The sequence below is a fragment of the Microtus ochrogaster genome, linkage group LG2 (genome assembly GCF_000317375.1).
Source record: "Microtus ochrogaster isolate Prairie Vole_2 linkage group LG2, MicOch1.0, whole genome shotgun sequence".
Lineage (NCBI taxonomy): Eukaryota > Metazoa > Chordata > Mammalia > Rodentia > Cricetidae > Microtus > Microtus ochrogaster.
Window position 1 is genome coordinate 24,779,320 of NC_022028.1, and position 20,224 is coordinate 24,799,543.

General features: G+C 46.9%; 2 protein-coding genes across 3 annotated transcripts in view; both read right to left on the reverse strand.

Annotated features, from left to right (window-relative positions):
• Positions 1-2,743, reverse strand: part of Creg2 (cellular repressor of E1A stimulated genes 2) — a 30,603-nt gene extending 27,860 nt beyond the window's left edge. Inside the window, exon 1 of the mRNA XM_005359971.3 lies at positions 1,273-2,743. Within this exon, the coding sequence (XP_005360028.1) occupies positions 1,273-1,707 (435 nt within the window). The 5' untranslated portion in view covers positions 1,708-2,743. The remainder of the gene's footprint in view (positions 1-1,272) is intronic.
• Positions 2,744-11,278: 8,535 nt separating this feature from the next.
• The window catches only part of Rfx8 (RFX family member 8, lacking RFX DNA binding domain), a 63,472-nt gene continuing 54,526 nt past the window's right edge, over positions 11,279-20,224 (reverse strand). For both annotated transcript variants that reach the window (XM_005359972.1, XM_005359973.1), the window contains 3 exons: positions 18,859-18,973; positions 16,164-16,480; positions 11,279-11,633 (listed from right to left, as the gene is read on the reverse strand). In XM_005359972.1, coding sequence (XP_005360029.1) covers positions 11,439-11,633; positions 16,164-16,480; positions 18,859-18,973 — 627 coding nt within the window. In that variant the 3' untranslated portion in view covers positions 11,279-11,438. The remainder of the gene's footprint in view (positions 11,634-16,163; positions 16,481-18,858; positions 18,974-20,224) is intronic.

Consider the following 20,224-nt stretch of genomic DNA (forward strand, 5'->3'; position numbering starts at 1 on the left):
GATCCACCTGTCTCAACCTGCTTAGCACTGTGATTCCAAATCATGACACCATGCTTGGCCCAAAACAAAAACAAAAAGCAAAACAAAGCAAAGCAAAACAAAAAAAAAAAAAGCCCCAAACAAATGACAACAATAACAACAAAAAAACATGGTTTCTGAAGGTTGGAAAACTAAGATCTTCAAGCGTTCTATTGCTGAGACACTTCCCAAACTTTAGGCACTAGATTTTTTGTTTTTGTTTCTGTTTTACCATGATTAGCTTCATATTTAAGTCCCATATTTTATTAAGGTATGTGTTAGAAGTGTAAAAACTGATCGCACACTGGGAATACAGAACTGGCTGGGATTCTGACATAGAAAGAGGACAAGATCATTGTCATTAGGATAAAGTTGGCATTAGCTGTTTTTTAAGAAAATGAAAAGAACTTTCAAGCTCTGCCTGCAGAACTGCTTAATTTGTTTTTTCGAGACAAGGTTTCTCTGGAATTACTTAATTTTGTAGATGGGAAAACGGGGTGCCTTGGCCAAGCCGGGGCTAGTGAGACCCAGAGTTGAGGCAAGAACTGGACCCCCACACGGTGTGACATGTATCCTTCCGTGCACAGATTAATCAGGAACTCGGATCATATCTCTGTCTCTTAGGACTAAAAGCTTTCTGGAGGCTATTCTTATGGAATATGCGGCTTCAGGACATCTCCAAGCTGCTCTGGGAGGAAGCAGGCTAACGGGTGAATAAACCTTTGTGAACTGAAAAAGAGAAATTGCTGTTCAAACAGCTCCCTCCAGCAGCTACGCTCTGCCTAAGCCGTTTTTTTCTTAAAAATTCGAGTTCCATTTTTTTTAAAGTGTAAATTTCTATTAGTGCGTGGATGGTGCCTTTCCTTCACGCCTGCCTGGTGTGGGAGGTGGTGCGGGAGTCTGCCTGCGGGACAGTGCTCAGAGCCCGCAGGGGCTGAATGCGCCTCATCTGTGATTCCAAAGGCGATCCTGTCTGCTTTCCAGGTCTCCGTGTGACGCTGATTATTTGACCACCTCTTTGGCCATTTTAAGACAGGGATTAAGTCACTAACCACCAGACTGTTTCCCAGGGTCGCTTTCCTCACCACTCACGTGCACTTGGCCAGATGAACCGACTCCTGCACTAGTCGGGTTCCGTTATTCACAAGGCTATGCACCTGTGAAACCCGAGTCGCCTGTGCCCAGGTGCTCGCCCCAGAATTGCCTGACCATGACGAGACATGCACCACCCCCGCGTCTCGACCTCTGGCTTACCTTTTCTTGGGTGGACGTGGTGGCCAGACAGCCCCAGGAACTGGCGTGGACCAGGGAGCGGGCGGTGCCGGCACTCACCCTCGGGCCAGGGGATGCTGCGGATGAACCGCTCTCCCGCCGGTAGGAGAACATTCCACGCGGGGTCGGTGCGGGTCTGGCGCGGGCGGAGCCCCGAGGCCGCAGGTGCGTGTCCTCCTTGTGTGCCGAGGCCGGGAAGCTCTGCTGCCAGATGCTGCCTGAGTCCTCCAGCAGCGCGGGCAGTGCCTCCTCGGTGGACGCGCTGTCCAGCTCCTCGTCTACCTCGTTGGTGACAGCCCAGGACACGGAGCTCACGATCACGTAGCCGGCGGCCGGGGACAGCAGGGCGCTGCAGCATAGCAGCCAGGACAGACGGGTCCCTGGACCCGCAGGGCGCTCCCCTCTGGACAGCGACATCTTCTCGCAGGCGACGGGCCCTGTGGCGGGGACCGATAGCCTAGCAGCGGCCAGCCAGGGGCGCCCCCCTGCGGCGGAGCGTGCGCCGGAGCCCCTTCTTCTTGCTGTAGGATTGTCAGGTCTGCCTTTATTGCTCTACACCCTGGGGAGAAGAGATGTCTGCTGCAAGACCAGACTCCCGTCAGCTGCGCACATCGCCGCTACCGGACTCAGTCCAGGCGTGCCAGGGCCGGCTGGCTTGGTTTCCCGCAGACTGGCACGGGTTCCGCAGCCAAAGGGTGGGCGTTCACAACTCCAGCTCAATACACTCCTCCGCTCGACAGCTGTGAGGCGTCCTCCAAGCTGTTTAACTTCTCTGTGCCACCCCAGGACCGTGCCAGCAAGGAGGACATCACCAGGTTCATTCGCTGCACCTTGAGCCCCCAGAACCATTAGGCACAATACACCTACGTCGTCCTTAACTCTCCCAGTCCGTGGTGCCATGCCATTAGCAACACAGACTAATAGTACATTTTAAAACATCTTATTCCAGTAAGAAAGAACAATTTAAAATTAACCATTTCTTACCTCTTCTTATGACATCTAGACTCGGTCCCACTAGGGGGCATGCTCCATAGCTTGTATCCCTAAAATGCAAGAATCCTTCTCTAACTAGTCCCAAAAGAAAACAACTTGAAATAGCATTTGCCGTTTGTACTACATCATGTCCTCAGTTGCACCTAGCTGCCATACCTCCTCTGCCCCATCCTGCTGCTCCTCCTGGATGCCTGGATACTGGGGCACCCTGCCAGTGTGGGCACAGCTGGCCTCTCCCTTCTACATGGAACCAGTCTTGGTTTCTCTCTCTGGCTGCTGTTCTTTTCTCTTTCTGCATCCTTCTCTCTGCTTCTGAACACTGATGTTGTCTTCGGCATCTCCCTGAGACATCTGGTTTCTTCTCACTGCTCCTCCCGATGCCTGCTGCTCTCTCCCCAATCTCCTTCTTGCACTCTCTCTCGTGCCCCGTTCCTGGGAAGATGTGTCCCACAGTTTTGAGAGGCAGGAGGGTAAGTCATTGAAATACCAACTTCTGCAGTCAGCTGTGGTGGCACGCGCCTGTAATCCCAGTCCTTGGGAGGTGTGGGCAGGAGGATCAGGAGTTCAAGGTCATACTTAACTAGAAGGCAAGTTTGAGACCAGCCTCAACTGCTTGAGACCTTCTCAACATCAAACAGATAAAAGAAACCAACAGCCCCTCCTACTCAGGTGCACCTTCCAGACCAAGAACAATCCAGATTTTGCTCCTTAGGTCCTGATGGTGGGAGAGTGGCATGTCACCTGACACTTTCTGTCTTTGTGTCTTACCTGCAAAATGGGGACAGTTACATCTCCCTCGCCGGGTTTTGGATGTCAAGCAGGCTGCCCCTAAGTGTTCAGGAAGGGTTTACGGGGAGTGCCGAGTTTTGCTCTGTTTGCTCAGAGGGAAAAGGATGTCTGTTCCAATCTCAGAAAAGGATACAGAACTAATGTATCAGTCCCGTCAGATGACTGCACATGGTGGTCTCAGCCCCTAGTCAGCTTTTCACTGCAGGATCAGCCTACCTTCTCTTTCCGCATGACTAAGCTGGCCAGCTGCGGGGGAGGCATGCATCTTCTTTGCCTAACCAGCGACTGCCTAACTTACGACTAAGTTCAAGTGTAGAACCTTGTAGGGGTCCCGCTTGTCCCGTTGTCTTTATCTCCGTTATCTTTCCCATAATCCCCATCGTGCTTTCGGATTCCTGTATTTTATTGCCCAAAGTAGACCCAAACTCAAAGCAGATGTTAAGGCAATCAGCAGCCGGGGCATGGCAAGTGTTGTGTATACGACAGCAGTTTTGTCTTTGACCTTCAGGGATCTACCAGGCTTGTCACTCAAATTTGAGGAGATAATGTCCCTCAGCTTTCTTGCATTCCTGTGGGGTCCGGACCGGTTTGATCAGGGGTCCGGACCGGTTTGATCAGGGGTCCGGGCTGGTTTGATTAGTCGTGCAAAGCTAGAGACGGTGTATTCATCTAGATTCACACACTTTTCCTGTAGACCAATTAGAGTCCTATCCCAGTTGGCAAAGATATGGGTATGGATGTGCTTAAATGTTTTAGGTCTGTGTGAATAACTTTGTTATACGACGTCAAACTGGCATAGCAATTATCCTATCAGAGAAGGGGAGTACCTGTTTTCTCCATCCTTAACCATTCAGATTATTGTCAGATTTAAAAAATTATGTGTTCCACCCAAATCTAGTAGATGAGCAATGGTGGTTGAAATTACCGGGCTCGAGCAAGAATGGCCCAAGAAACAAAGAATGAAACTCACTTTAAGAGATTTTTAAGAGAGAGAAAAGCACATACACAGGCCTGAGGGAGTTGGTGCTGGGGGAGAGAGAGAGAGAGAGAGAGAGAGAGAGAGAGAGAGAGAGAGAGAGAGAGGAAGATATGGGGGAGAGGGGGAGGCAATAGTTACCTCTTCAGAAGAGGGACAAAAAGAGAGTGGAGCGACATGTACAGCTTTTAAAGGCTGCCTAGAGCATGCGCACAGGGGCTTATGTAGCTGTAGATCACACGACCATGCTGCATGTATGTCATGTAGGGCTTGAAAGGGCCCCGGGTGGCTATGTAAATTGCCTGAGCGCTTGATGGCGCTTGCGCGGCCGTAGAACTCGAAAGTGCTAGCGTTTGGGGTGGCTAGACATTTTGTCAAAGCGTTGGGTGATGGAAACCTAACAGTGGTTACTTGTTAATCTGTTTGCTTTAGCTTGATGACCAGTTACATTAGCTGTTTTTCCTTCACTATGACTAAGTTACCCGACATACCCCAAGTGAAGGAGGAGAGGTCGTGTGCACTCTGGCTGTCTATGTAGGTTCTTTGCTCATTTAAAAACCAGGTGTTTTTTTTCCGTTGTTGAATTGAAGGGGTCCCTTATGTATTGTAGATGTTAAGACTGCGCCCTGGTTTGTTTTCTGTTGATGTGATTAAGCACTTTGACCAAAAACAACTTGAGGGGTGTGTTGGTTTGGGTTCTGTTGCTGTGATTAAACATTGACCGAAAGCAGCTTAGGGAAGAAAGGGTTGATTTCATCTTAAAACTCTCAGGTCACGATCTATCACCAAGGGAAGCTAAGGCAGGAGCAGAGAGGCAGAAACTAAAGCAGAGCTCATGGAGAAAGCAGTTTACTGAACTGCTGCCAGGCTCACGTTCGGATACCTCTCTTACACAATTCAGAACCACCTGGCTGGGGGTGGCACCGCCCACTGTGGGCAGACATTAGCCTATCAATTAGCCATCAAGAAAATGCCCCATAGATGCGCCCACAAGCCAGTTTGATGGTGGCAAGCCTTTCGTGAAGGTTCCTTTCCCCCAGGTGTCTCCAGTTGGTGGCAAATTAGCAATATTATCTAGCACAGGAGAGGAAAGGGTTTATTTCAGCGTGTAGGTTATGGACTGATATTGACGGAACTCAAGGCAGGAACTGAAGCAGACACCACGGAGGGTCGCTGCTTGCTGACTCCCCAACTCACACCCAGTTAGCTGGTTTGTATAACCCAGGAGCACCTAGCTATGGCGGCAGCCACCATGGGCTGGGCCCTTCCACATCAATCATGAGTCCAGATGGTCTCTCACAGACATGGCCACAGGCCAATTTGTCTGAAGCAATTCTTTCTTTGAGATTCCTTCTTCCCAGGCGGCTTTAACTTGTGTCAAGTTGACAGTCAGAATGAGCCAGTACGCACCTTGTCAGATATGTCTGTCATTTATAGCTATCTTCTCGTTTTGTAATTTGCTTTTTATTCTGCCGATGCATCTGCCATTCACTGCGTTTGGGGCTTTTTAATTTGATGCAGCCCCACTTGCCTGGTTGGCTCTTATTGCCTGCAGGTTCGGTGCCATTTCCAAAACATCCTTGTTGCCATCAACCTGAGACGCCTTCCTCTTCTCCTCTTCTCCTCTGCGAGTTTCACCTGGATTTCATGTCTAATTCTTTGGTCCATTTTGAGTTCATTTTGTTTGTGGTTAAGATCAAGGTATGCAGACGTACAGTTTTTAAAAGAACACATTTGTAGACAAGACTATCTTTTTCCCCATTGTGAAGTTTTGGTGAATTTGCTGAAGATTGGTTGACATATGTGAGCATCTCTGTCAAAACCAAACTTTTTGTTTGGGTTTTGGTTTTTTTGAGACAGGTTTCTCTGTGTAGCCTTGGATGTCCTGGATCTTATTCTGTAGACCAGGCTGGCCCAGGCTGGCCTCAAACTCGCAGAGATCCGTCTGCCTCTGCCTTCCTAGTGCTGGAGTTAAAGGCATGTACCACCACTGCCTGGCATACAAACTAATTTTTTTCCCTTCTCTTTGTGTTCATTTCTACTCCAATCTTTTTTGCTAATTGTGGAGACTTAATTTATTGGTAATATGCTACAGTGTAAACTTGGGTTATTTGCTTCCTCCTTTATTTTTGAAGGGCAGTTTTCCAGAAGTGGTATCCTTCTGCAGTTTTATCCCTTATTATCCTGAATATAACCCCTCTTCCTCCTGACCTGGGATGCTGCCTGAAAATCTTCCAATAGTTCTATGTGGATAGTTCTCCCCTGTATGTGATGAATCATTTTGTATTTAACTCAATTGATTTTGCTGCTGCCAAAATTCTTTGTCTTTTGACAGTTCAACTATAATGTGTCCTGGAGTGAGCTTCTTTAGGTTCATGTGGTCAGAGTCCAGTGGGCATCTTAAAGTGGGATGTTCACTTCCTTCCCCAGATTTGGGGAGTCTACAGCTATCATTTAAGTAAGCTTTGCACACATTGCCTTTTATTTTTTTCTTTCTGGGGTCCCTACAGTGCACTAACTGTTGCCTCTTATGGTGTCAAAAGAGTCACCATCTCTTTTTTTCTTGTCATTTATTTGTCTCTTGTTCATCTTGGTTTGTCTTCAAGTATGCCTATTATTTCACCTTCTTGATAAAGTCTGATGTTGAACTTCTCTGGTAAATTTTTTTTTCGATTTAGTTACTATACTTTCAGCTCTAAATATTCTGATTTTTTTCTATCTTTTTGTTGATACAGGCTTATTTGATGATATCGTTTCTTTTGCAATTTTTGATTACATAGAAACTACATTTCATAGGTATACTAAATAGTTGCATATTACATATCTGAAAACAGACATATGGATATTACATATCCAATAACAGACTTATACCCATAATATGCAAAGCTCATTTGTAATTCAATAACAGACTTCTTCCCAAGGAAATAAGCAAATGGCCACCAAGTACATGAGAAGGTACTCAGCATTAGTCCTTAGAGAAATGCATTTTGAATGGTGATGTCGTTTGACTTTCCTTCCCTAGGATGGCTGCAATCAAGCAGGCAGGGCATGCATGTGAGGAGCATGCAGATAAATTGGATTCTTCTTTTGTTGCTGATGGTTGTATAAAATAGTGCGGCCACTAGGAAATCAGATTGGTAGTTCCCCTAAAGGTTAGACACAGATGTTACCGTTTGAGCCACGTCACGGCTGAGCATATATTGAAGACAAAGCTGCCACACGATTCTTTACAGGAGCATTACACATCATAGCCCGGACTGGAAACTACTTATGACCTACAGTGCACTAGATCCATACAGTGGGATGTATTTGTCAGTGCGTGGCTGTCAGAGGCTGGAAGAAAAGCAGGAACAATTGCCAGTGCATTTGAGTTTCTTTTCAGGGAAACAAAAATGTTCTAAAATTAGATTATGGTGGCAGTGAACTATTTAAATGTTCTAAAATCCATTGATCGCACGTGTTCAGTAGGAGAATTTTATTGAATATATGTTATGTTTCAAAATTTTGCTTAAAAACTGCCCTGGTGTAAACAAAAACAGCAAAACAAAACAACAACAAAAAAACCTGCTGTGGTGCAAATGTCAAGACTTCCTGGACAGCCAACCCTTCCTGTCATCTGCACAGTGGCTTTCCATGTCTCTTCTGGAGCAGAGGGAGAGGTGGCTTACATCGGATTCTTTTGTCCTAAGGCATGCAGGATGTTTCAACACACTGAGCAGCCTTTAACATGCTGGACACAACCACTCCACGCTCTCTCCCAGCACCAGCTTCCTTAGACCTGTTCACGGGCCTTTCTCTGTCTTAATAAACTCTTAAAGTGGGTTTCGTTGTGTGGTTTGTGATCCGTTTTTACTAGTGCCCGGTAATTTCATTCTACTTAATCTCTGGATTTTTCTGTCATCTCAATTTAAGACTTTAAAGAAAAAAAATGTGGTGTGTGTGCGTGTGTATTGATACATGTACATGCACAGTAATATTATCTATCACAGTGTGCCAAGTAAGCTAGGTGTCTTAGGCCTAGAGTTTTTATTTACTGGGGATTGAATGCAGGCTCTTTCGTGTACAGGACAATGGCTCAACCATTGGGTTAGTTCTCCTTTAGAAAACAATACTGAGTTGAAATCCAGGAATTGTGAAATTCATGGCTACTGACTCCAAGGGTGGCCCCAGACTATAAAGCAGAGCTATCCACCATTTCACTCTCCCTCCCCTTCTAGAATCCGACTTTTCTTTTCTTTACCTTCTTCACATCTGTTTTTTTTTTTTTTTTTTTTTTTTTTTTGGTTTTTCGAGACAGGGTTTCTCTGTGGCTTTGGAGCCCGTCCTGGAACCAGCTCTGTAGACCAGGCTGGTCTCGAACTCACAGAGATCTGCCTGCCTCTGCCTCCCGAATGCTGGGATTAAAGGCGTGCGCCACCATCGCCCGGCCTTCACATCTGTTTTAAAATTACATCCCGGGAGACGGCTCTGCTCCAATTTCTCCAGGCAGCCTCCAGTCGCTCACTGGCACCCTCTGTGGTATTTTAACTCTTGGACTGGGTAAGTTATCCTGCTTTGTTTATTGATTCAGTGTCTACCTTCCCCTACCTGGCACATAAGCTTCATTGTACCAGGGTCTTATTTATTCATGGTACCTGGGAAAAGAATAAATCTATGACAAATACTTAATTTTGGAACATATTGCTATACATTTTAAATCAAATATCCCTTCCTGGGAAATCTGTCTGCTGCCAGAATGTTAGTGGGCTTCTAACTTATCATCATGAAGGAAAATTTATGTTCCAAGACGTCTGTGGGTGTAGCTATTATTACCCCAGTGAGAGATGTGATATGCTTCTCTTTCTGTAAGCTCCGCATTGGCAAACAGTGGTATGCCTTGGGGAGATCCCTCTCTGTGCAGGGTCTCATCATTATCCCTACTTCCAATGATTGTTCCAGAAAGTACTGCCGCTAATACTGGGCTAGTACAAGCCCTGGGGGGCTTGTAGTTTTGCTTCATTGTGAGTTCGGGACCCCATAGCGGTGACACGGAGTCTGCAGAAACTCCGGGTCTTCTCTCTTGTCTATATCCGGAGTCACACTTCAGGCTGTCCTAACAGGACGATTGGGGAAAATGTCTAGACAATAGTTGAAATGAGCTGAAGTCTACAAGGTGTGGCAGTTCCAGAGGTTGGACAACCCCCATGCCCACATCTGTTATTGCCACTTTCTCTCCGGCTCTGGGCTCAGCAATATAACCCACTTGGGCCAATGGCACAGGTATAAAACTAAGGCGCCACGCTTGTGTGTTTTCTTCTCTGCTTGCCTCAGAGCTCCCTCTGTTAGAATATGCACAGGCTAGCTTGCCAAAAGCTCCCTAGGGGATAATCAAGCCATCCCAGCCAAGGCTATCCTAGCCCAGTCAGCTCCCAGCAAGCCTGTGAGGGACCACAGCTGAGATCCAAGTGCGCTTTAGACCCAAAGCACCCAAGTAAGCCATGGACTATGAGGAATTCTAACTGAACGGCGCTGTGTTGGAACTAGGATGTTCATGGTGCTGCAGCAAAGCGATTCACAGAAACAGCAGATAACAAGTTTTGAGCCTCCTCTGCGAATTATTTCTAACCTTTGGGTAAAATTCCAAATTTGAGGAATGGGGTAGAGAGGCTTCTTGTTTCCATTTATGATAAAGAAAAAAAAGGAGGCTCCCATATTCCACATTTATACCTGTATCCCGCTGAGAATGACTGCAGGCCTGAGGCCAGCAGGGGGAGATTAATGCGATCGCTTCTCACCCCCAACCTCCTGCCTGGCTCAAGGGGAAGGGGCACTGGGAGTTAAAGTATGGCACTCCTCTGGGGTGCGGTTGTTCTGTGGCTCTAGTGGCTTTCCAAGCCCAGCTTATTGTCTCTTGGAATCCTTTGGGTGCCTGTTAGTCCCACTCTCCAGGAACCCCCGGTCCAGTCCTCATCCTGTGGGCAATCCATCCTAGCAACTGATCGACTAATTTCCTCCCCTGGAGACGGAGCCCAAGTTCTTGCCCATGCTACACAAGTGCCGTACCACTAGCCACATCCCCAGTGTCTCAAGTTCTCCATTTATTATTATTTGAAAAATTTTGTTTTATTATTTTTTTACATTTGATTAATTAATTAATTGTGCATGTGGGGGCCATCAGAAGAGGAGCTGTGGGAGTCAGGGACTGGACTCAGTCATCAAGTGCCTCTATCTGCCGAGCCATCTCACCAGCCACTACTGTCGCTCTCTGCCAGTGACTCAGCTACCAACTGTCTGCTTATACGCAGCAAAGAAGAGACAGGCAGAGTCTCTGGATGGCAAGGCAAGTCTCGGTGTCTGAATTAGCCTCCAAGAACCTCCAGGACGGAGATGATGCAGCTACAAGGGGGTCGAAAACAGGAGTGCCTCTAAAGCTACCATGGTGAATATTTTTAAACAATTTTCATTTAAAATTTTAACTTTTGTGTATATACATATGCACACGAGTGTAGTGAACGTCGAAGCCAGAAGAGGTCATTGGGCTGTTGGATCCCCAGAACGTGAGCTACAGGTGGTTGCAGGCGGTAGGACATGGGTGCTGGGACTAGAACGTGGGTTCTCTGAAAGAGCTGCCAGCACGCTCACCCGCTGAGCCACCTCTCCAGCCCCAAGGAAGAAATTTTCTAGTGTGACCCAGTTCCTGTTTCTTAACGTTTCTATGCATATAGGAAAATTAAATTCATTTTGTAGGTAAATCTAATTTACTTCATATGTGGAACTAAATGCAATTTAATTCATCTCACATGTACTGAGACCAATAAAATTTCTCAAGTAATTTCATTTATACCAGAAATCATGTTAACCATGAATTCTAAAATTCATTTTTAAACATCATAATCAGTAGCAGAAAATATATCCATATGGCTACAACACACAAAATTTCAACAGCTCTGAGATTCCACTTCACAAAAGGAGCATGGGCGCCTGCTGTGGACACTCTGAATTTATAATTCTACCTCATGTTTTGAAAACTAGGGTAATGAACCAGGCGTTGAGCCTGGGAGTATCAGGAGGACTCAGTGAGCTTCTTCTTGCCTGATGGAGCTTTCTACAAGTTCTACAAAAGAGGAAGAGAAACACCAGTCTGTGGTCCTCACACTGTGTCTTTCTCTGGAAACATTTCTTACATAGATCTTCTGTCTCCATAGAGAACTGTCCAACAAGATCCAAAGGAAAAGCGAGAGGCAAAAAGAATCATTCTGCAAATTAGTTTATAGTTTGATCAAAACCAATATCTCAAAAAACGTACAAACATAAAGTGCGTCCTCTATTATATACATAAAATCTCTCAGGTCAATACAGAAGCTGTAGGATTTAACACATATTTTAAGATTCAAGCCTGTCTCCTCACGACCTATTCCAACAAACTGCCTTGCATATTCGCATTGGTTTTCCTGCTGTAAGTATTTTCCGAGCTTTGGGGTACGTCCGATATGTGAATCACGAATCTCTGTCCATTGCTTAAGGTTATGAGGGCTTCTTGTCCCACAGGGAGACTGAGTTTAACGGTGCTTTCGGTGGCCTTGTCTTCGAGCAATACCTGGATGAGCTGCAAGGGGGAAGGGTTTGAAAGGAAAAGACAAAGGGACAGTGTTACCCTAGTCCTGGTTGCAGAAGCCACCCACTGGGGGGCCTACAGAATGTGTGTGCTCTTCCTCTGCTCCTGCCAGAGGATCCTAATTTCTCAGGGGAACCTTTGGGATCTGGTGGAGATTTCATGATCAGGGGAAAAGGCAGGAGAGATGGCTCACGTCAAGTGGATTGCCTTTAGGAATGGGGTGAGGGTCTGTGGTTTTGAGAAACATCCTAGAACTGACAATTTCCCATAAAGAACCCTCCTCCACCGTTCCTCAAACGTACAGTTAGATTGGGGGATGGGCTGTGAAAACAGTTGCCCTCCACTGGCTGAGTTGACATGAGGTTGAGAATTAAGAGATTGCAGAGGTTCACAGGCTCATGTTCCCTCTTTCAATGACCTGCCTACACCCCGGGAACAGGGAACCACTGTGAGTCCCTCACCTCTGGGGGAGTTGGAAAATCTGCAAAGCTTTGAGCATGACTTTAGAGTAGAAACAAGTGTCTCCGCTTGATCTGACTTCATCAACAAAGCCCCCATAAAGTGAATATATTTTTTTTTACAAAGACGTCCACAGGATTCATTTTAGATGCCAAGACTCACAAAAGCATCTCTCTTCAGCTGCAACAGTAACACCTCTCCCCCACCACACCCCAAAAATCTGTCTGTCTTTGGGCTGGCGAGATGGCTCATCTGACAAAGGCAGTTGCTACCAAACCTGCTGAGTTTGATTTCAGAGACTTACATGATGGAAGGAGAGAATCAGCTCCCACAAGTTGTCCCTCTGACCTTCACATGAGCACACACACCCCCCCCCCCCCCCGACACACACAGGAAAATAAACGGAACAGACAAAATAACTATCTTTATCTTTGACCCAGCACATCGATACAATAATCTTCTCCCCATCACATACATACACCTCTCTCTCTCTCTCTCTCTCTCTCTCTCTCTCTCTCTCTCTCTCTCCCCTCAGGTTCTGTCTGCACCTCTCTCTCTCTCTCTCTCTCTCTCTCTCTCTCTCTCTCTCCCTCTCTCTCTGCTTTAAATCGGAGAACATGAAGGCAGAAAACATAGTTCGTCTTTAGAAAAGGGTTTCCTTATTTGACATCATCAGCACCTTTTGGTTTCTCTCTTAAACACACCTTGGCATCTTAGGATGGTTGGACTGTCGCCAACCATCACGCCCGGGACTGACGGATGGATGTGTCAGTCTGGAATGCTGACACAGCTGGTACCCTAGGTGCAGGGCAGCGCTAAATTGTTCTGAGAACGAGGCTCTCACAGATGTGCAGTGCACGGGGCGTTAACTCTCAGCAGATGAATACAGATGGGATGGGGGTGGGCGGGGGGGCTTTTTCAGTTGCCTTTGATGAGCGCGCATGCCGAATAATGGGAGCCATGGAAATTAGAGGCGTGTAGCTTTCCGGTGTTAGCTTGTTTAAGTCATTACAGCTGATTCAGCAGGCGTGAAGAAACAGGGAGTTTTAATTAATCCCTAATGCATATTACCTTGGATTATCTGTCATTCATCTGCTTGTACTGCTTTATTACCAAGTTCAATTAAGTTTTTAATATCTTCTCTATATTGTTTCCGCCAATTAAGCCTAAGTCAAACCTCATTGTGATGAACTTCCGGGGCGCTATGGGATTGGGTGGAAGGTTAAGGACAGGTGTTCAGAGCAGGAGGCTCGATGGGAGAAACGACAATAGCGACCAGTGGTTGGTTGGTCTGTGTTCTGAGGAATTTTCTGAGCCTTTCTCAGAGATTGGCTTACTGAATTCTTATAGCCCTAAGGGATTAAGCTGCTTGCTCTGGCTTCTCAGGTAGCAGATGAAGAGGTGAAATTCTGGAATTCATCTGCACGAACCACACACCAGCCACTGACTTTAGAATTAATCCCATCAGTGAAAGGGTTGCTGAAGACAGATGCTGGGAAGGTCAGTCTTGGAAAGGATGTGGACCCTGCATGCTGCTGGTTCTCAGTGAGGTGACCTTGGGAATACCTCTCCACCATCCACAGGCCTCAGCTTTGTCACGTGTAATACACAACCGGTGACGTCATCTTCCCACACAGCCGGGTGATGCTCATGCCTGCTCTCTGTCCTGTCCAACTGTGGCTCAGGAGGTCAGAGTTCACTGTTTACCTTGCTGGCTAAGAGCAAGCAGCCAAACTGGAACATGATTTTCTTTCTTCTGCCTGAGCAAACTTAACTCTGAATCTTCTTCTAGAACCATCTATGCACTTAAGGAATCTCTAGTCAATCCGGGGAGATCCTACTACCCCCTTGATACTCTATCAGCCTCCATATGTGGTTCCTCAGCCCAATCCCCAGAATAAATATGGTCACCATGGTCTATCTTCAGGGACAAGCCTAGTGAGCTAATTTACCCAGACCCTTCCTGACTTCAGTTGCCCTCTTAGGGATGCTCACTCGCTGACCGCTCCTTGACACTTATCTCTACACCTCTCTATATCTTCTTCATGATTTCAGAGTCGAGTAAGACCCTGCTCAGTGGTCCTGGCACCACCATAGCTGTCTTGAGTAAAGTGTTTCTTATCATGTTTTAATGGACACCATGGAATGGTGTCTCTTCTGTAACAAATTCTCATGCTGCAGCCCATACTCTTTCTGGAAGTGGAATACTACAGCCCAGCACTAAAGCTGGTGGTCCTACAGGGTTCTACAGAATGCTCTAGAATAGGTTCAGATGGGTCTGCATAGATTTTTCCAGAAGGTCGTTGTCCAGGGAGAGCCATCCTCCTGTTACAGCCTTTGTCGTAGAGGTCTGGGGCTCCTTTCTGTCGCTGCTCCTGTGATGCTGGTTCTAGACCATCCTCATCTGAGCAGGTTCAACTCCCACCATAGGTAGGGGCCTGACTTGTTGATTGCATTTGCTCACACAGGAGAACCCACACTGTGACGGGCTGACTCCTTTGATCACTCTTATGAATTGTAATGAGATACCTGATATTTTGGATGATCTGGAGTGACCCCCATGAAAGGACCAGTGGCACATTCTTGTCATTCCATGGGGGGTGGGGGGGACGACGACACAGGAGGACTCCAGCTAGCCTTGCTGAATCAGCAAGACCCAGGTCTCAATGAGAGACCCTGTCTCAAAATAAAGGTAGATAGCCCCAAGAAATGATGCCTGAAGTTTACCTCTGTCCTAAACGCAGGCGCACACACACACACACACACACACACACACACACACACACACCTGTGCCCATGTGCTCCTCCACAAGAACATGCAAGTATACACACATTCATGCATATGCATACAACAAGATAATAAATAATTAAAAAGTATTACTATTATCATTATTATTATTAAGGGGTAGATTTCAAGTGCCATAGTGAGGAACCTCCAGGGCTGGCTTTCCATAGAGAGATTAGAAGCTAGAATAAACCCTGCACCAGCCTGTCTGTACCCAATGTCCACAGACTGCCCGTATCGAGTGGCAACATTAAAGATGAGCCAATGGCAGGGGCTTCACATCTGATACAGAGCCCCAGGGTAAATACAACCAGTGAGTCCTTCCTAGCCCAGAGCAACCAAATCTAAAAGGTAAAGTTTGTTACTATTCATTCCTGTCTTTCATACACTCTGGGTTCTCGGCCACACAGGTTAAACCAAAAACCACCGTGGCTAGATATTTCCTCTCTCTTGGTTGGTCCAAATGATGGAATCTGTTTTCCTGCCCAAGCCACACACCACCTGGGAGGAAGGGGATCCTATACTCCCTTAAGGGACAAAGTCTCTGGGCCCCAGTTCTTTCTCTGCCTCAGGGAGCTGTATGGTTTTCTGTGACATCTTTTCTACTCCAATTTTAATAGAATATTCACCTTAAATCTCTAGACTCCCACCCCGCATCCTTACCATTAAGCTCAGAATACACTCATTCCTTCTAACTCCAATAAAGTCTCCATTCCCCATCTCTGTTTGTAAATTCCTTTATCAATGAGAGGGAGAACGGACAACGGGAGCTCCGGGAGACAATGGCACTGATAGCTTAGTCACACCATGTGAGCAAGTGTGAAAGCAAACTCACTGACAGCTTAGTCACACTGTGTGAGCGCCATGAAGGCAAACTCACTAACAGCCTAGTCACACTGTGTGAGCAGTGTGAAGACAAACTCACCGACAGCTTAGTCACACTGTGTGAGCAGTGTGAAGGCAAACTCACCGACAGCTTAGTCACACTGTGTGAGCAGTGTGAAGGCAAACTCACTGTTTACGCATTTCACCTCTCTCCTCATGCCGGCATATCACTGGACCACATACTACACACCTGTGCTGCCCGGCAGTGAACAGACAAGCTATCCTAATTGCCCTTCACAAAATGACTACAAACCTAAAGAGAGTTCTGGAAGCCCTTATCATTGTTCAGTCTGTGTGATCTTTATGAGTTTCCTACTGCTTGTGCATTTTTATTAACTCTGTTTCTGTCTCTTTGTCTATCTGTCTGTCTGTCTGTCTGTCTCTCTGTTTACCTTATTGCCTGTGGCGGTATCCACCAGGAAGCCCAGCACCTGGAGAACCATGCTGCTCACACCCATGGGACCGCAGCTCTGGCTCATGTGTTTCAGTGTCACCTGAGGTGACTCCACACTTCGGCTTGCACATTCCGACGTCGGCAAAGTATCCAGAGGGTGGAACAGGGCCTGGTCTGGCTGGGTGAGGAATTGCTCATCTGACAGCAAGTCCTGGAGACTCCCCAGGTCCTCCTCTTCCTCTTCTTCCTCTACGAACGACTCCAGAATGTGAATCACATATTCCAAAAGCAGCAAATGGAACAGATGCCAGGCACCTACATTTCCATAAGACCAGAAATGAATACATACGATAGATGGTGGACAGACAGGCATGAGTCAATCTCTCCTGAACTGATGGCTTTGAACTCCTTGCTACCAGAGAATCAACTGAATGGCTGGTGTGGTTGGTGGTAAGGGACCTGTGACTCTTGCAGCCGCTGTCCACAAGCAAGAAACCCTGCAGGTCAGCCCACAGAAATAGAGGTCCAAAGACTCGAGTTGAGTCCCTACAAAAAAACTGAAAACTCACTTGGTGTGAGGTAGGAGAAAAGTCCACCACAGAGATGGGGGCTGTCTCTCTGCTCTTCCAGAGAGAAGTCTGCCCTTGATGTTTGCCCAAGCAACAGAACGGGAGATCTGGCCTGTGCGATCTTTAAAGATACTTTTTAAACAAAGGCAGAACTGTGGCTCTGAAGTGATGTATTTAAGGAGAGAGAGGATGAGGGACCTGCTGCGGGTGAATGGAAGAACTGGAATTGCAAGCATAGGGCAGCAGCGGGACTGGTGACAGGTAGGTCACAAATAAATGTAGACGTGACCTGTTCTCTGGGCGGTGGTCAGTTTCACACAAGGACACCAGCAATGTGCGCCTGTGTGAGTGGGCATCGCTAGGGGTTAAGTTGGCTGTGGTTTACAGAGGTGTAAAATGATGAACGTATATGCCACAAGTGTGGACTCCATCTTTTTTTTTTCCTTTGGTGGACTCCATCTTTTTACAGCTTCTGTCTGCATCAAGTAACGTTTTGCCCATTTCAAAGCCTCCACGATATCTTCTATCCAGTGTCCATCCATCCTTGATGGATGCAGGGGGATGGAGGGGATGGACACCCCCTGTGGGACAGTTGCTGACTTGCCTATAGTAAACTTGGTCAACGATGCCCAGCCTTCTAAGCCTTGTCAAAGCTAGTCTACATGAGGAGGGGAGGCTGCTAGTGTGGATGCTTTGGCTTTGAGTGACAGGCGGGGAGATGGAAGGATGCCCTTAGACCCGGGCATTCTTCTGGGCTCACACGTTGGTCTTACTCTACTTCTTGGCCGGGATGAGTGTTAGCATCAAGTCTGGACCTCATTAGAAGGGAGTGCCTCATTATAAATGGGTGTCACCCACATGGTAACTTCTAGCAGCCATCCTCCTAAGAGCTACAGGGTGTTTGCAAACTGATCTAGAAAATGGCTTGCCTTCTCCCCGCTCGGTCTGTGTGGGGCGAGGGCACCTGGCAGCTGGTGGGGCTGACTCTGACTACCTGGTGCATCTGCTGTAGGAGTGGAGGCTCAGTCTGCTGTGTTAGCTGTCATCAGTGGGACTAAACACCCTAGGGAGGCAACCTAAGGGAGGGAGGGCGTGGCTTACAGTTTCAGAGGGCTCGGTCCGTCATGGTAGGGAAGGCATGGTGGAGCAAAACAGTCCACACCATAGAACACAGACTGCCTTGTCCCCTCTGCTCTGTCAGGCCCTCAGTGGTGGGAGACACCACACACTTTCCAGGTGCATCATCCTTCCTCAGGTACTTTACTCTGGAAATATCTTCACAGACACACCTGGAGGTGCACCTCACCGGTCTCCTAGGAGACTCTAAACCCACAAAAGTGACATGTTATCTGCTCAGTGCTGGTGAAAATGCCTTGAACATTGCAGGTGGGGGCGGGCGCAGGGGGAGAAAAACCTGTTCAACGAATGATTCATCCCAGGAAACCGCAAAAACAAACAAGCAAACAAACAAAAAACCAGCTCCCTCCCCACAGCTCCTGTATGCATCATCCCCCACTGACATGGCTGGCCTCGACAGAGGAAAACCAGCAGGAAGTCTGCTGCTCCACTTCCTTCTGCCATTTGCACACGGTGGTGGTTTTAGCAGTGGCTGTTCCTAACAGTTAAAAATGGGCTTCAAAGGACATGTTTCCCCCCCATCTCTGAGCACTTTTCTCAAAAATGTCACAATTTATGACTCAAAAGCAGGAACAGTTTTCCTCTCTGTCCAGCTGTGACGGATGAGATTGACACACAGTCCAGTTATTCGATGGACAGTCAGTCACCTTGCCACCAACAAACAGGTAACCATGGTTTTCTGTGTCTGTGGTGCACATTATACAAAATGTTAAGGCAAAGAGGAATAGATTATACACAGCAGCATTAATATTTATACTGCTGTCACATTCTTTTTGTTATTTACCTTATCATTTATCTATTTATTAATATTTATCTAATAAGACATTATTTATTATATACGGTTATTATTTCTTTGCTTGCTTTTCAGTGCCAGGGCTTGAACTCAGGGCCTTGCACAGGTCGAGCAAGCGCTGTCTCGTGGAGGCCGCCCCCACCTCAGTGCTCTCTCGACCCCTTAAGCATGTCTCCGAGTCGTAGTGGACTTACCAAAACTGTCTCTGTGGCTCAGGGTCATGGCTTTGCTCACGGCGGTGAGAAGGAAATTCCATCTTAGCTGGAAGCTGGAGGCCAGCTTGACAAATTCCTCTTTGCTTTTGCTTCGCTATTATTTTTGCGTGTGAGAGAAAAAAAAAATATATTGGTGTTTGCAACAAAACTAAAAAAAAAAAAAAATCCAAAACATACTACAACCATCAAACCCCATGTTTCCAAACACACAGATCTGTAAACAGCAGACATTTTAAAAGGAGAAGGACAAAGAGCGAGCCAGAGATGGCCAAGTAAGAACAGAGACAGACTCGGTGTGAGGGCTTTGCCTTGTCTCATTGGGTTTGTTTTGTAATGTTTGGTGTTGCCTCTTGGAGGCCTGTTCTTTTTTAAAGGGAAATGGAGATGGAGTAAATGGGAGGAGGGACAGAGGAAGGGGGGGGGGGAATGGAGGGAAGGGAAACTGTGGTTGGGATGTACTATATGAGAGAAGTATTTATTTTTAATTAAAAAAAAAAAAACCAAAAGGACCAAAGCAGAGGGAAGCAGGCCTATTTCTAGTCTTGTAAGAAAGACAAAGTGTCCACTTTTGCTGTTCGTGACTCTGCAGTTTGACCTACCGATAGCTGATGGATCCTAATCTTAGGCTTAGAGTTTGGCTCAGGAGACAGCTGTTGAAGAAGTTGCTTGCCTCATGAGCAGGAAGACCCGAGCCTGTCTCAAACACACGATAGAAGGAGAACCAATGCCTAGAAAGTTGACCTCTGACCTCTTCATACAGGCAGCATACTTACCTGCCACCCAACCCCCAAACCACCATAATATCTTTACAATGCTTTCAGGAAAGTTGTGGGGGGTGACTCTCAAGAAAAAAAAGGGTGGACAGTGTCTGGGCACAGGACCAGTGTTATCCTGTGGCCCGTACACACAGGTAAACACTGCCGCATCCACAGACGAGTCTGAAGTCTGACATTTCCGCTTCCATCTGTCTCCCTTCCACTGAGTCATTTTTGAGGAAGACCCTCTTGATTCCAGAAGCAACATGTGAGGTGGGTAAGCCTCTTGTGACAAGACTATGTCTCTGCCCACAGACAGTAGCAATCTTCTTATGACTGACAAGGCCCAGCCTGACTAAGCCTGATCAAACCACAATTGAATCAAGGCTGAATAATCATGCCCACTTCTTAGCCGTCTCCTCACATCCTGACCCCACATCCTGACCCCACATCTTACCCTACATCCTTACCCTGAATCCTCACCCCACATCCTCATCCTGAATCCTTACCCCACATCCTCACTCCACATCCTTACCCTGAATCCTCACCCCACATCCTCACCCTACATCCTTACCCCACATCCTTACCCT